This window comes from Lampris incognitus, chromosome 21, assembly GCF_029633865.1.
Source record: "Lampris incognitus isolate fLamInc1 chromosome 21, fLamInc1.hap2, whole genome shotgun sequence".
NCBI lineage: Eukaryota > Metazoa > Chordata > Actinopteri > Lampriformes > Lampridae > Lampris > Lampris incognitus.
In genome coordinates this window covers 10,645,523-10,659,917 of record NC_079231.1, presented here as the reverse complement: position 1 = coordinate 10,659,917, position 14,395 = coordinate 10,645,523, and the positions used below count along the sequence as shown (strand labels likewise).

The 14,395-nt window shown below is 46.5% G+C and overlaps 1 protein-coding gene across 1 annotated transcript in view; it reads left to right on the top strand.

The window, feature by feature from the left end:
- als2b (alsin Rho guanine nucleotide exchange factor ALS2 b) overlaps positions 1-14,395 on the top strand; it is a 39,256-nt gene that overhangs the window by 17,837 nt on the left and 7,024 nt on the right. The window contains exons 15-27 of the mRNA XM_056300925.1: positions 574-644; positions 1,053-1,119; positions 1,359-1,561; positions 2,415-2,480; positions 2,702-2,800; positions 4,071-4,235; positions 5,352-5,463; positions 6,523-6,600; positions 6,908-7,041; positions 9,867-10,031; positions 12,193-12,310; positions 12,857-13,014; positions 13,408-13,527. Coding sequence (XP_056156900.1) covers positions 574-644; positions 1,053-1,119; positions 1,359-1,561; positions 2,415-2,480; positions 2,702-2,800; positions 4,071-4,235; positions 5,352-5,463; positions 6,523-6,600; positions 6,908-7,041; positions 9,867-10,031; positions 12,193-12,310; positions 12,857-13,014; positions 13,408-13,527 — 1,556 coding nt within the window. The remainder of the gene's footprint in view (positions 1-573; positions 645-1,052; positions 1,120-1,358; positions 1,562-2,414; positions 2,481-2,701; positions 2,801-4,070; positions 4,236-5,351; positions 5,464-6,522; positions 6,601-6,907; positions 7,042-9,866; positions 10,032-12,192; positions 12,311-12,856; positions 13,015-13,407; positions 13,528-14,395) is intronic.

The following is a 14,395-nucleotide window of genomic DNA, read 5'->3' as shown; positions in this document are numbered from 1 at the left end:
CCCACGCGTTATGACCGCCTGGTGAAACTCCTCACTGTCAGGTGAAAAGAAGCGGCTGGTGACTCCACATGTATGGGAGGAGGCATGTGGTAGTCTGCAGCCTTCCCCAGATTGACAGAAGAGGTGGAGCAGAGACCGGGACGGCTTGGAAGAGTGGGGGAATTGGCTGGATATAATTGAAGAAAAAGGGGGAAAAATAAAAAATAAAGATGTAGAGATGAAAGGTCTCGGCTGTTTTACTGGTACACTGTTTACCTGCATGTGTTGACTTAAGACTGTTGTATTTCTGATATCTTTACCTTTACTAAATAGATCATCTTTAGCTACAGTATTTTTGTATATCCAAGCTCTGCTCATAGACGCAGCCTGAATTAGTTGGCCTCCTCTTTGTGTGTGTGTGGTGGATAGACTTTAATCAAGTCGTTTAATCATTAACCCTCAAAGTGACTTAATGTTCGTTTGCTTGTGATGATTTCTCTTTCTCTCTTCCCAATCTTCCTCTCTTCCTCTTCTCTCCCTTCCTCCCTTGTTCTTGCCTCTCCTTTCCCTCCTTGATCCCACCCTCTCCTCCAGTTCTCAACCCATCACGTCTTCCCATTGGCCACACTGTGGGTGGAGCCTATTCCAGATGAGAATACTGGCTTGTGAGTGTGTCGATCATCCTATCTGTCCAACCACAGTGTTCCCTGTCTCTGTCAGTCTGGAATAGTGATGAAGTAGGAACTGGATAATGTCCCTACCTGGAAATGTTTAAATGCCCCTGAAGTAATATCATGAAGTATTGTTGTTCATTAGACGTAAACTCACCGTCTTCAAATATTTGTGAAGAATAATTGAGCCATAGTGATGGAGCCACAGTCAGTATATGTCATATCATGCATGATCAAAGAGCTTCAGATCCAGTCACAAAATGAATGTCAGAAAAATCTAGGGAATTCTGAAAAATGTGTAGAAAACTGATATTTAGGTTTAGTTGTTCCCTCTCTAACAAGGTTTGTGTGTGTGTGTGTGTGTGTGTGTGTGTGTGTGTGTGTGTGTGTGTGTGTGTTAAGGTATGGACTGAAAGTGATCTCACCCGAGGAGACATTCACCCTGCTGGCCACCTCACCCATGGAGAAGGTAGGAGAACTGGCGAGCTCTCCTCACAGAGCTGTGCCTCCTTGTAGTTCCATGAGATGCTGAGACGATATGTAGCAAAGGCTGTAACTGCCTCACTGGTCTCAGTGTTTTGAAGAGAAAAGGCTAATCTTGAGTGTGTGTGTGTGTGTGTGTGTGTGTGTGTGTGTGTGTGTGTGTGTGTGTGTGTGTGTGTGTGTGTGTGTGTGTGTGTGCGCGCACGCGCTCCCGCGCCTCCTCAGGCCAAGTGGCTGCGCTCCATCAACCAGGCAGTGGACCAGTCTCTGAGTGGGGTGGGGCAGGAGGCCATGTCAATCAACATGGGGGTGGGACAGAAGGCGGAGCCTCCCATGTCCAGGACCGCCTCCTACACCTTCTACAAGGATAGCAGGCTGAAGGAGGTGACTTATGAAGGCCGCTGGCTGGCTGGCAAGCCCAACGGCAGGTGAAAGCTGCTCTCTTTCCACATCCACTCAGCCATGTAGAGGCAGGAGGTTAATGAGAAAGTCGAATTGATTCAGTTTGACTTAAAAATGTGATGTCCTCTATTTGAAACATCTCACGCCTTCGCTGACCAAATAATGGCTGATCCTCATCCTTGAAAGAGTGGCTGCTGGTCTGTAGATGGTGTAGACTGTGGAGTCCTGGCCTGATGTGTTAGCTCTCCTGTGTTGTGCGATCCTCTTGGCCAGCGTCTGTTTGGTTTCCCCAATGTACAAGTCACGGCAATCCTCCTGGCACTTAACAGCGTACACTATATTGCCCTGTTTGTGCTGGGGGACCTGATCCTTCGGATGGACCAATTTCTGGCGCAGTGTGTTTTGGGCTTTGAAAGCATTTGAGACGCAGTGTTTGGAAAAGATGTGTCTCAGCTTTTCCGACACTCCTGCCACATACGGAATCACCACTGGTTTACATTTAGGCAGCTGTTGTCCTTCTCCTCTCTTCGATTGGCTGGTGCACTGTTTGGGCGTCTTCCTGGCTTTGACAAATGCCCAGTTAGGATAACCACACTTAACCAGGGCCTGTTTAATGTGGGATTTCTCCCTTCCCCGGCCGCTGTATCAGTGGGGACGTTGTCAGCTTGGTGGTACAGCGTCCTGATGACTCCTAGTTTGTGCTCCAGTGGATGATGAGAGTCAAACCTTAAGTACTGATCAATATGTTTTGGTTTACGGTAAACATCAACAATCAGATGTCCCCCATCACCAATGGCAATTTCACAGTCTAAGGCCAGATCAGTTCTTTAATGGAAGCTGAAGTGCTGTCCTTGCTATCTTGTTTTATGTCTCTATCAGGGGAGTGTTGAAATGGCCTGATGGAAGAATTTATACTGGGGCTTTCAAGAACGGTCTGGAGGACGGGTGAGTAGCAGCTGTTGGCGTCAGAACCCTGAGATTCACCAAAAAGAACTGACGTGCAGCTTTATAGAGTCATTCTGTGTGCATTCAGGTAGCATGTTATGAATTATGGGTGTATCTATTAGGATGATCTCAAATTTTATTTTTTTATTTTTGTTCTGATTTCCTTTATGTGTATGTGTGTGTGTGTGTGTGTGTGTGTGTGTGTGTGTGTGTGTGAGAAGGTTTGGTGAGTACATCATTCCCAACAAGACGCTGAACAAGAATGATCACTATCAGGGCTACTGGAAGGAGGGCAAGATGCACGGTCTGGGGACATACAGGTGTGTTTGTGTGTGTGCGTGTGTTACTGTGTTTGTGTATCGGATGTGTGTCGATGCAGCCCAGTTTTTATGGCCCAGTTTGGAAATGAACACCAGCCACATACTTTTGGAAATCTTGCAACGGCGGCTCTGCTGGAGATCAGGCCAGATGTTCACTGACAGCTTTTTAGCCTTGGACAACCTCTCTGATCAGGAGCCCGCTCTGGTATTTTAAAATGGCTGCTGGCTTTTGGAGTCTAACTGATCCAGTGTCATTCAGTTCAAATCTCAATCAAACCAGAGACACTCCCTACCCTCAACAACTACAGTTTGAGGTGCCCAAAAGCAAGGCAGTCCACCTTCAATGTTGCCAACATTATGAGATGGCTTTCACTCCTGCGTCACATGGTGCAATCCTTTAGCAAATGTTGATTTTTTTTTAATGCCCCCCCCCCCCCCGCCTTTTCTCCTGCATTGTACCTGGCCAATCACCCCACTCTTCCGAGTGGTCCCAGTTGCTGCTCCACCCCCTCTGCTGATCCAGGGAGGGCTGCAGACTACCACATGCCTCCTCCGATACATGTGGAGTCACCAGCCGCTTCTTTTCACCTGACAGTGAGGAGTTTCACCAGGGGGACGTAGCGCGTGGGAGGATCACGCTATTCCCCCCAGTTCCCCCTCCCCCCCGAACAGGCACCCCAACTGACCAGAGGAGGCACTAGTGCAGCTACCAGGACACATACCCACATCCGGCTTCCCACCCACAGACACGGCCAATTTTGTCTGTAGGGACGCCTGACCAAGCCGGAGGTGCAAATGTGAAATTTTAGTTCAGTTACCGCAGGTGCATACCGAAGTAGTGATTATGGTGCAATGCACTGTGGGTACACAGCAGTGTTTTGATTGTGTTATTGTTTCTGAGGTGATATTTCAGCACGCACAGTCAAGAGACATTATACCACTGGTTGATTCCATCTGAGCGCACATCTGATGTCAATATATTGTGTTTCTCTTTCTTCAGATCTCTGTCTTCTCTGGAGCTAGTTAGCAAAGCCAGCACATCTCACTGTGAACCCACAATGCATTGTACTTCCTCTCTAATTATCGCATTTATCAGCTTGGTATTTCTTGCTTGGCGCTTACCTGAAACAAAGTGGACCCATACAGTGCAGAAACGCTGTGGATGCTGGTGCGGACTTTTTATAGGGAGTTTGGCGATGACAAGCTGCTCCCATGTTGTGACTGTCTCCCGCTGTTTGACTGATTTGATGAATGGCTGTTTCTCTCTCAGGTACGCCAGCGGCGAGGTGTACGAGGGCTCCTTCCAGGACGGCCTGCGCCACGGCCACGGCATGTTCCGCACCGGGAAGCTTAACTCCTCTTCCCCCAGCGTCTTCATTGGCCAATGGCAGCACGACAAGAAGACTGGCTACGGCGTGTTCGATGACATCACCAAGTACGCCCCCCCCCCCATCCTGTGTCCTCAGGCAGATTCATTCCAGCACATTTTCTTTCTTTGTGGTCTGTGTTTGGATTAATAGATGACACCTGTTTGGTGGTTGGTTTTTCACAATGTTTTTTATTTGCAAGTGGATCAGGAAGACTGACAGAGTACAAAATCAGCTTTTTTGATGCTGAATAAAAAAGTCCAAAAAATGAAATCTTAAATCAGGATTCAGGAACAACTTATTTGTCATTTCATCCCATGTACTACCTACACAAAAGAAACGAAATTCGGTTTCCCCCAGCCCAAAGACAAAAACACACATCCAAAACCTACAAAAACATACAAAAACAGAGAGAACACAGCAAAAAAAACACAAAAAACACAAACAGTCCACACCACAGTCCACCCAGTGCAACACAGTCCAAAAACTCCACTGTCCGAGAGAACGAACGTCAGCCAGGATGACTTGTCGGAACCGCTCCGCGTCCTGTCAGACCGCCCTCAGTGTTGCCTCTTCGGGCACAGCTCTGGGCAGGGCCGTGGTCCTTGGGCCTACAGGATGGAGCAGACCAGGCTTCCTCAGCTGATCCAGTGCCTCAGCCAGACACCTTCGACACACCTACCGGCACTCCACATAACGACACAAACGCAGACAAAAACACTGCACAGTCGAAGGTTGCCGCCAGACCACCTCGGTGTTTCCTCTCGGGTAGGGTCGTGGGCTAGCAGTTAGCTTAGCCTGCCCTGCTTCCAAGTCCTGTCGGACCGCCCCCGGTGTTTCCTCTTTGGACGCAGCTCCGGGCAGGACGCAGCAGACTAAGCTCTCCCAGCCGAGCGAAATGACGACCAAACTAAAAATAAAAACTTCACACGATGACACAAACTTAGACGTGGACAAAGACACTGCATAATCAGTACTGGGTGAGGCTGCTGCAAACGTGAATTCGCGCCGCCATCTTCCCACACCGCTTCCAGTGCATGGGAAGATGCAATGCAATGCAAGTTAACATGTGACATTTGTATTACGATCTCAAAAAGGAGAAATGGAAACTGCAGAAGTTCATAATGACCAGTGAGACAGGCGCATCACCAGCAGGTTGTTTTTTCTGTCTGTTTTCTCTGCAGGGGGGAGAAGTACATGGGCATGTGGCTGGACCATATGCGTCAGGGTACCGGAGTGGTGGTCACCCAGTTCGGCCTGTACTACGAAGGAGCGTTCAAAGACAACAAGATGATGGTGAGCCCAGCGGGGAGCTGGAGAGAGCAATAAAGCAGGAGCTAGACAGGATGTTTTTATGTACGAGCTCTTCTGTAAGCGGTGTTCGTGTTAAGACTACAAGAGAGCATTGTTCGTGTTGGTATTTGTTTAAAGTTACGACTGTCTCTACTCCCTCATGGTGTTTTCAGTCAGTTACTTGGCCTTTAGAAACAGTACAGGATGTAGAACAGAGTCTGATCCCAGATTTAACCCCGCGCATATTTCCGACCACATGTGAAACAGATGTTTGTGTCTCAACACAAAAGAGGCAGGAAGCCGGCAGGGTTTACTAGACGGACACTTTCACCGTCTCAGTCTCACCTCCAGACGGGGGCTTGCTGGGGTATGTAGCTGGCAGGGATGACGGTGGTGGAAGTGTGTGAGTGTGAAAGGTCACGAGGGTTGTGGAGACAGTGAATTATTTATGGAATAAGAAAAAGGGGAAATGTTTAATGCTAAAAAGGAAGTCATCTTTACACTTCCATTCCAGGATTTCCAAACACAGCTTACTGACAGCATGTTCCTGCTACTTGCTTTCAGTTTCTTTGTCTCGCTCATTGCCTCTTCTTTTTTCCCCAACTCTGTCTGTCTGTCTGTCTGTCTGTCTGTCTGTCTGTGTGTCTGTGTGTCTGTCTATCTCTCTCTGTCTGTCTGTCTGTCTGTCTGTCTGTCTGTCTGTCTCTGTCTCTCCTTCTCTCTCTGTCTGTCTGTCTATCTGTCTCTGTCTGTCTGTCTGTGTGTCTCTCTCTCTCGCTCTGTCTGTCTGTCTGTCTGTCTGTCTGTCTGTCTGTCTGTCTGTCTGTCTGTCTGTCTGTCTCTCCCTCTCTCTTGCTCTCGCTCTCTCTTTCTCTGTGTGTGTGTCTCTCTGTCTGTCTGTCTGTGTATGTGTCTCTCCATCTCTCTGTGTGTCTGTGTGTGTGTGTCTCTCTCTCTTTGTCTCTTTCTCTGTGTGTGTGTGTGTGTGTGTGTGTGTGTGTGTGTGTGTGTGTGTGTGTGTGTGTGTGTCTCTCTCTCTCTCTCTCTCTGTCTCTCTGTCAGGGCACTGGGGTCCTCGTGTCAGAAGATGACACAACGTATGAAGGTGAATTTTCTGAGGACTGGACTCTGAACGGAAAGGTAAACCCCCCCCCCCCACACACACACACACACAATACCCTGTTTTGTAGTCTCAACATGTACTATACTCACAGAGCTCATACATAAAAATATCCCCGCTGTCGTTTTATTCTGTCTCTCGCCCAGAAACACAGGAACACATGACAAACATATGACAAACACATGACAAGCACGTCCCCTTTCTTTTGGTGTTCCTAATCACAATAATCCTTGATATTAACAAAGACACACACACACACACACACACACACACACACACACACACACACACACACAGAGCTGTTGACCGACTGTCTCTCTCTCTCAGGGGGTGCTGACTATGTCTAATGGGGACTACTTGGACGGTTCCTTCAGTGGAGAATGGGGCTCTGGCCTCAAGGTCACCGGCTCCTACTTCAAACCAAACCTCTATGATGCTGACAAGGACAAGAGCCGCTCCGTGTAAGACTCTGTGTGTGTGTGTGTGTGTGTGTGTGTGTGTGTGTGTGTGTGTGTGTGTGTGTGTGTGTGTGTGTGTGTGTGTGTGTGTGTGTGTGTGTGTGTGTGTGTGTGTGTGTGTGTGTGTTCGTCTGTCTGTCCATTATTTTCACCATATAAGAGGCTACAGCTTTTATTTTAGAGTACAAAGATGTTTTAGACCATATTTTCTGGCATCTGGTCCATGAATCAAGTTGTATTTGGATAAAAGTTTTTGATATTAGATTTTAATCTCACTTGGCAAATCTGAGGCATTTTCTGTTTTACAGTCTGAGTTTCTCTGCCAACTACGAAAAATGAGTAATGAATTACTTCATTGTTCTTATCAAAGACACTTATACCTCATAACTTTTTAAAAAAAAATTTATTGCTATTTTTCTGGACAGATCAACAATCGCATCCACAAACACAATGCATCATAACACAAGTATCAAACGAACTCAACTGTCCTCTTTTCCTGTTTTTAAACAACATACACCCAAACAAATTCACAAAAAAACAAAGTAAACATACACAAATTAAAAACAAAACAATCAGACAAGACACATAGCCATAGAGTCCATATGAATATTCATGCAGAGTAATCATCTATTTCAATGTCCACATTCCATTTCTGTGAAGAATAAGCCCCAGACCTCCTTAAACATGTTCTCTCTACCCACCACTCTATAAGTGATTCGTTCATATGTTGCCATCTTATATATTGTTTCCATCCATTCATTGTAGGTTGAAGGAGCACTGGATTTCCAGTGTCTCAGATTGATTCTACAGCCAGTTATCAGAGCCAGCTGTACCCATAGTTTCATACGATTAGATATTCTGACATTTTCTGGTAACAGTCCCAAAAGATACAGTGCTGGGGTTTTAATCAGTGATAACTTCAACATCCCGTTCAGAAAAACAACAATGTTGTCCCACATACATACTGTCTTCTCACAATAATACAGTAGATGTACTAAAGTCCCAGACTCCTTCCCACATCTCCAGCAAGCATCATTGTCCCTTAGTTTCAGTTTGGCCAGTTTACATGGGGTCCAGTAGCTTCTATTGATCACCTTATAATGAATGAGTTGTGACTGTGCTTCACGTGAGCATTTATGCCATGATGCAACAATCTTCTCCCAGACCTCTGTCGAAATCTCCCCCCCAACATCCTTTTCCCAACACATTTTCAGGCCCTCTAGTTGTGGCGTGTGTGCTTCCCTAATATGCACATAAAATATTGAGCCCCCCCCCTTTCCCAGCCATGTTGTATGGAATAGATCCTGTATTCTAGTTTGTGGATTCCATTCAGATTTTACCTGGCCCAATATACAATGCCTAATTGCAAAAAATTCCAAAAGTCTGATTTGTCTATATTATATTCTGTCTTCACTTCCTCAAAGGATTTCATTCCGTCTTTCTCAAACAGATCTCCAAGGAGATGTATACTTGACCTAGCCCACCTTTCCCACATGAATGTCTTCTTGCCTATGATAAGCTTCTTATTGTACCATATGGATGCTTTAGGTGTGAGATATGTATTGGATTTCATAATATGATGTGCCACTCTCCAAGATTCCCGAGCAAAAGATAACACTGGGTTCCTGAATGGTATTGCTCTTCCCATTTGTGTCAGAGATGCCTCTAGGGAGGAAGGATATACTAGTTCTTCTTCTATCCTTACCCAAGCAGGAGCCTGGTCTGGAGGAACATTTATTTTAGAAAGTTGGGAGAGTCAGAAGGCATAATGGTACCAGTCAATCTTTGAGAGTGACAAGCCCCCTTGTTCTTTAGCTGCGTATAACTTGGTACGGTTAAATAAGGGCTTTTTTCCCATCCAGATAAAGTGCTCAATTACTGTGTTGTACTGTTTTAACAACATGCGCGGGAATGATAAGGGTAGCATGTATATAATATATTGTATTTTAGGCGCTATAATCATTTTCACCAGGTTTATGCTACACAACAGTGATGTATTCATCTTCGTCCAATTCTGCAACAGAGATTGAATGTTTTGAATGATAGGAGCTATATTCGATTCCATTATCTTATTCAGACCCGGCGTTAGTTTAATCCCCAGATATGTTAGGCCGGACGGCATCCATCTGAACTGCCATTTTTCTCTAATGACCGGTGGGCATAATTTGGATAGTGGCATGGCTTCTGATTTTGTCCAATTGATTGTATATCCCGATATCGCAGAGAAAGAGTCTATTACTAAATTAATTTCTGATGCAGCCATTTCAGGATTACTGGATACCACTAGGATGTCGTCAGCATATAAAAAAAGTTTATGTTCTTCCTGACCCACTTGTATTCCTGTTTCTATAAACAAGTAGACCTACAGCAATGACCTCAGATTAATACCAGAGAGCTCCGGTTAATATCCCTTGCGGTATAGGCTTTCCTATCTCTTTCGCTCTCCGCCTACCATAGACCAGAGCTATTTATACATGCCGGTGGAAATAATGACACGATTTAAAAAAAAAACAACAAAAAAACAAGACATGGTCTACTGGTAATAATTATGAATACCTCATAACTTTATATCCTTTATACATGTCAGGAGACACAGACAGAGTGAAGACATTGCTTACTCATTCAGTCCTCACATAAGAAGCAACGTGTTCTTAAACTACATGGAAGGTCCACGGATGAACAAACGTGACCCCGGACCCCCACATCTATAAACAGATAAGCTGAAGTACCAGATGTTTATCTTCATTTGCCTCTGTGTGTGTGTGTGTGTGTGTGTGTGTGTGTGTGTGTGTGTGTGTGTGTGTGTGCGTGTGTGCGCGTGTGTTTAGTAAGCTGGGTCGTCTGTGTGTGAGTGCGGAGGACAAGTGGCAGGCTGTGTTTGAGGAGTGTTGGAGCCAGCTGGGCTGTGAAGCTCCGGACCGAGGAGAGAACTGGAGAGCCTGGGAGAACATCGCCGTGGCCCTCACCACCAGCCGCCGACACATCCAGGACAGGTATACAAATACACACACACACACACACACACACACACACACACACACACACACACACCCACCTACCAGATCTTTCTGTCGGTGGGTGTTGGACACTGCCAAGGTTGTCTCTTGTCTCCGATTCTGTTTGTGATATTCATGGACAGGATCTCAATGCGCAGCCAAGGTGAGGAGTGTGTCTGTTTTGGGAACCTCAGAATTGCATCTCTGCTCTTCTCAGATGATGTGGTTTTGTTGGCTTCATCAGAACGCGACCTCCAGCATGCACTGGGGCGGTCTGCAGCTGAATGTGAAATGGCCGGGATGAGAGTCAGCACCTCCAAGTCTGAGGCCATGGTTCTCTACCAGAAAATGGTGGATTGCTCCTTCTGGGTTGGGGATGAGTTGTTGCCTCAAGTGAAGGAGTTCAAGTATCTCGGGGTCTTGTTCACAAGTGAGGGTAGGATGGAGCGGGAGATTGACAGGCGGATTGGTACAGCATCAGCAGTAATGCGGACGTTGTGGTGAAGAGGGAGCTGAGCCGGAAGGCAAAGCTCTCAATTTACCTGTCAATCTTCGTTCCAACCCTCAGCTATGGTCATGAGCTTTGGGTAGTGACCGAAAGGGTGAGATTGCGGATACAAGTGGCTGAAATGAGTTTCCTCCGTAGAGTGTCTGGGCTCAGCCTTAGAGATAGGGTGAGGGGTGTCCGGGTGGCATGGTGGTCTATTTCGTTTCCTAACAACCTGGGGATCGGTGGTTCGAATCCCCGTGTAACCTCCGGCTTGGTCGGGCGTCCCTACAGACACCACTGGCCGTGTCTGCAAGTGGGAAGCTGGATGTGGGTATGTGTCCTAGTCGCTGCACTAGCACCTCCTCTGGTCGGTTGAGGTGCCTGTTCAGGGGGGAGGGGGAGTCTGCAGCCCTCTCTGGATCGGCAGAGGGCATGAAGCAACAACAGGGACAGTTCAGAAGAGTGGGGTAATTGACCGGACACAACTGGGGAGAAACCCCCCCCCCCCAAAAAAAAAGAGCGATAGGGTGAGGAGCTCAGACATCCGGAGGGAGCTCAGAGTAGAGCCGCTGCTCCTTTGCGTTGAAAGGAGCCAGTTGAGGTGGTTCGGGCATCTGATTAGGACGCCTCCTAGGTGCCTTTCATTGGGGGTTTTATGGGCATGTCCAACTGGGAGGAGACCTCAGAGTAGACCCAGAACTCGCTGGAGGGACTACATGTCCAATCTGGCCTGGGATCCCCCAGGAGGAGCTGGAGGGTGTTACTGAGGTGAGGGCCGTCTGGGGTGCCCTACTTAGCTTGCTGCCAATGCAACCCGACCCCGGAGAAGTGGCTGATGATGAGATGAGATATGTGTCTATCTGTTCATTTGTCTATCCATCCGTCCATCTACTATAGCTCTCTTACTGTGTCCCTGTCTGTATATTTGTCCATCCATTGAGTTGTCAGTCTTGTCTGTTGATCAGGCTTTTTAGCTGTTTGTGTGTCTGTCTGTGTTGTGAGCCATCTTGCCAGCTGCCTGCCTATCCATCCAGCCAGTCTAACCATCTCTCTGTCTCTTCTGGCTAGGAAGTATGCCAGACTTAAACAGAAAATAAGTTGCAGTCTCATTCCAAAACACCAGATCTGTTGTGTGGGGGGAAGTTGTTGCGACTTGAATTCATCTGTCAGTATTTTCAAATCAACAGACAAGATTCTGCTATCAGAGTGTTTTGTTGTCAGATAATGAGCTGCGTTTTTGTGGATAAGAGGAAAATGACGTGGGGAGATTCTCAACAGCAGCCCACAAACTGACACGGAGAGTTTCTGGTGTCTATATCCACGAGTGTCTAAAGAGTGTGTGTTTGGGAGTATCTTAAGTTGCCAAGGGATTCTAACCTACTTTTTCGGGGGTACTTCAGAACACCACAGAACTTTATTTGCAAGCAAAGATGCTCGGATGACATCCGTCCTGCACAAACCCCAAAAATTACTTGAATTCAACAAGGAAAACAATTCCAGAAATGCCTGATCCTACACATATAGCAGGTCAAGGAATGGGCTGTGTGTGTGTGTGTGTGTGTGTGTGTGTGTGTGTGTGTGTGTGTGTGTGTGTGTGTGTGTGTGTGTGTGTGTGTGTGTGTGTGTGTGTGTGTGTGTGTGTGTGTGTGTGTATTTGCTTGTGTTCAGCCCGGAGCTGTTGTCCCGGAGCCACAGCAGAACCCTGGAGAGCCTGGAGGTGATCCCGCAGCACACAGGATTCTTTGGCATGGAGCGGTACAACACCATCCACTCCTACCTCATCAAGGTGAGCCCGCCCATGCTTGTCACACAAAGGCTCCACCCTCCTTTCCCGACTCAACCAATGGGATTTGACACAAGCTCGTTGCGACTCAGAACCTCTCAAGGTAGAGTAATAAAAGCTTGGAGCTTCCCCTTTCCAAGAAGACTTGGCTACCTCACCCCTTCTAATCCTCCCCAGTGACAGATGGACACAAATACACAAACACACCCCTTCTACCAGTCAGCTAGATTAGCCGGGATGATGAACAAGAGCTTATTAACTGTCATCGTGAAAGTCGTGTTGAGGATCTCTAGTTGTGTTTTGACTTGAAAGAACAATAAAAACCATATTAAACATTAAGGTAGCACACTAAGCGCATGCAGGCAGCTTAAGTGTGCGGGCACATGCATTCATATGGTAGTGTATTCTGTGTGTCTTTTCCTATGGCGGGGAAATTCATCATGTTTTACTGATCCTGCCAAAATGTCTTTTTGTTTTCATTATGAATACGTAAATGGATTCCACTTCACATCTTGGCTCTTTGTTTTATCACCTCTCCTTCTGCCTCAGGCGTGCGACACCCCCCTCCACCCGCTGGGCAGACTGGTGGAGACCCTGGTGGCGGTCTACAGGATGACCTACGTGGGCGTGGGCGCCAACCGCCGGCTCCTCCCGCAGGCCGTCAACGAGATTAAGTCCTACCTGTGTCGTGTCTTCCAAATCGTCAGGTAGGCCCCCCACGGCCCGTCCTCAAAGACTCATCCCCCGAACGTTTACAGCCTGTATTATGAACACGTGGGGTAGATGGATGGTAAAAGAGGAAGCTGGAAAGATGGGTGGATAGAAAGAAAAGTGGGTGACTAGACAAACAGGAAGATATTTTGTGCACTTATAATAAAGTTGGCTATTCATCAGTTCATGTTAGTTCATTTCTAGGGTAGCTTGGGCTGCTCTCAGTAAAAATGATTAATCATAAAGTTCAAAAATACAAAGAAAATACTGCATAAGAACCAGTAAAAATATATTAGTCAGTGAAGTTGATGTACTGACATAGACTCAAACAGCATATTAAATAGGTTTGTGTTAGATTTGGATGCTGATGTGTGCTTGTTGTTCCTAAGGTTCCTGTTCCCAGACATGCCAGAAGAGGGCGGTCTGATCCCAGAACCTTCCACATCAAACCAGTCGGATGAGACGGAGCCCGGCTCCACAGACACAACGCAGGAGTCTCCTAAACCTGGGTATGGCCCCGACATGATCCCTGAGGCCTCCAGGCTCTGAACGGCTCACAGGCATCTGCCGTTTCAGTGTGCCTGGTCAGATTTTGCTGTTCAGTGTTGAAATACTGACCTTCCTTCCCTAGAACACAGAAGAAGTCAGGAATAGTGAAGATGATGATACATTAAAGTGATTGTGAATGTCAGGGGCGGGAGGATTCATTGACCCAGTACAAAATACTGACATAGTACTAAGCTGTGACCGTCTCAGTATCCCAGCACAATGAACAGATGCTGTGAAGAGGACGGTCGGTTGGGGTTCGAACCTGAATCCAGTATCAGATCTGCTAACTGAATCCTAATCCATTCGAATCCTGTATTGAACCTTTCTTGTTAAACTGTAAAAAAAGGAACTTATTAATTTAATACACAAATATTTGGGTCCATTTTTGCCTTTCGACCACGATGTCAGAAATAAATAAGATGAAGCACGCTGCCCGTGTGGGCGTAGATGAACCCACGTGTGACATCATCAGCTGTTGAATCCATAGTAAAGATTTAACCACCTTTTTACTATAATACTGTACGTGGTTTCATTCTGGCCACATGCCGGTTTCAGAACAATAGTCTGGATTTTGGGGATGAAAAGTTCAATAAGAGATTAGTTTAACTGGGAGTTTATTGGATCCAGATATTTTTCATCAACCCAGAACCGGTTCTAAAACAGAACTGGCTATCAAACACCGTCCACAGAGAAGAGGTTTGATGTCGTGATTCCTACATCTCTGAATGTTTGAGTTTGAATCGTTTGAATGTTTTACGCAAACATACCCGTGGTGCTTTGAATAAATGCACTTGGTTGTACATTCTCTTTGTATTATTACAGTTTTCA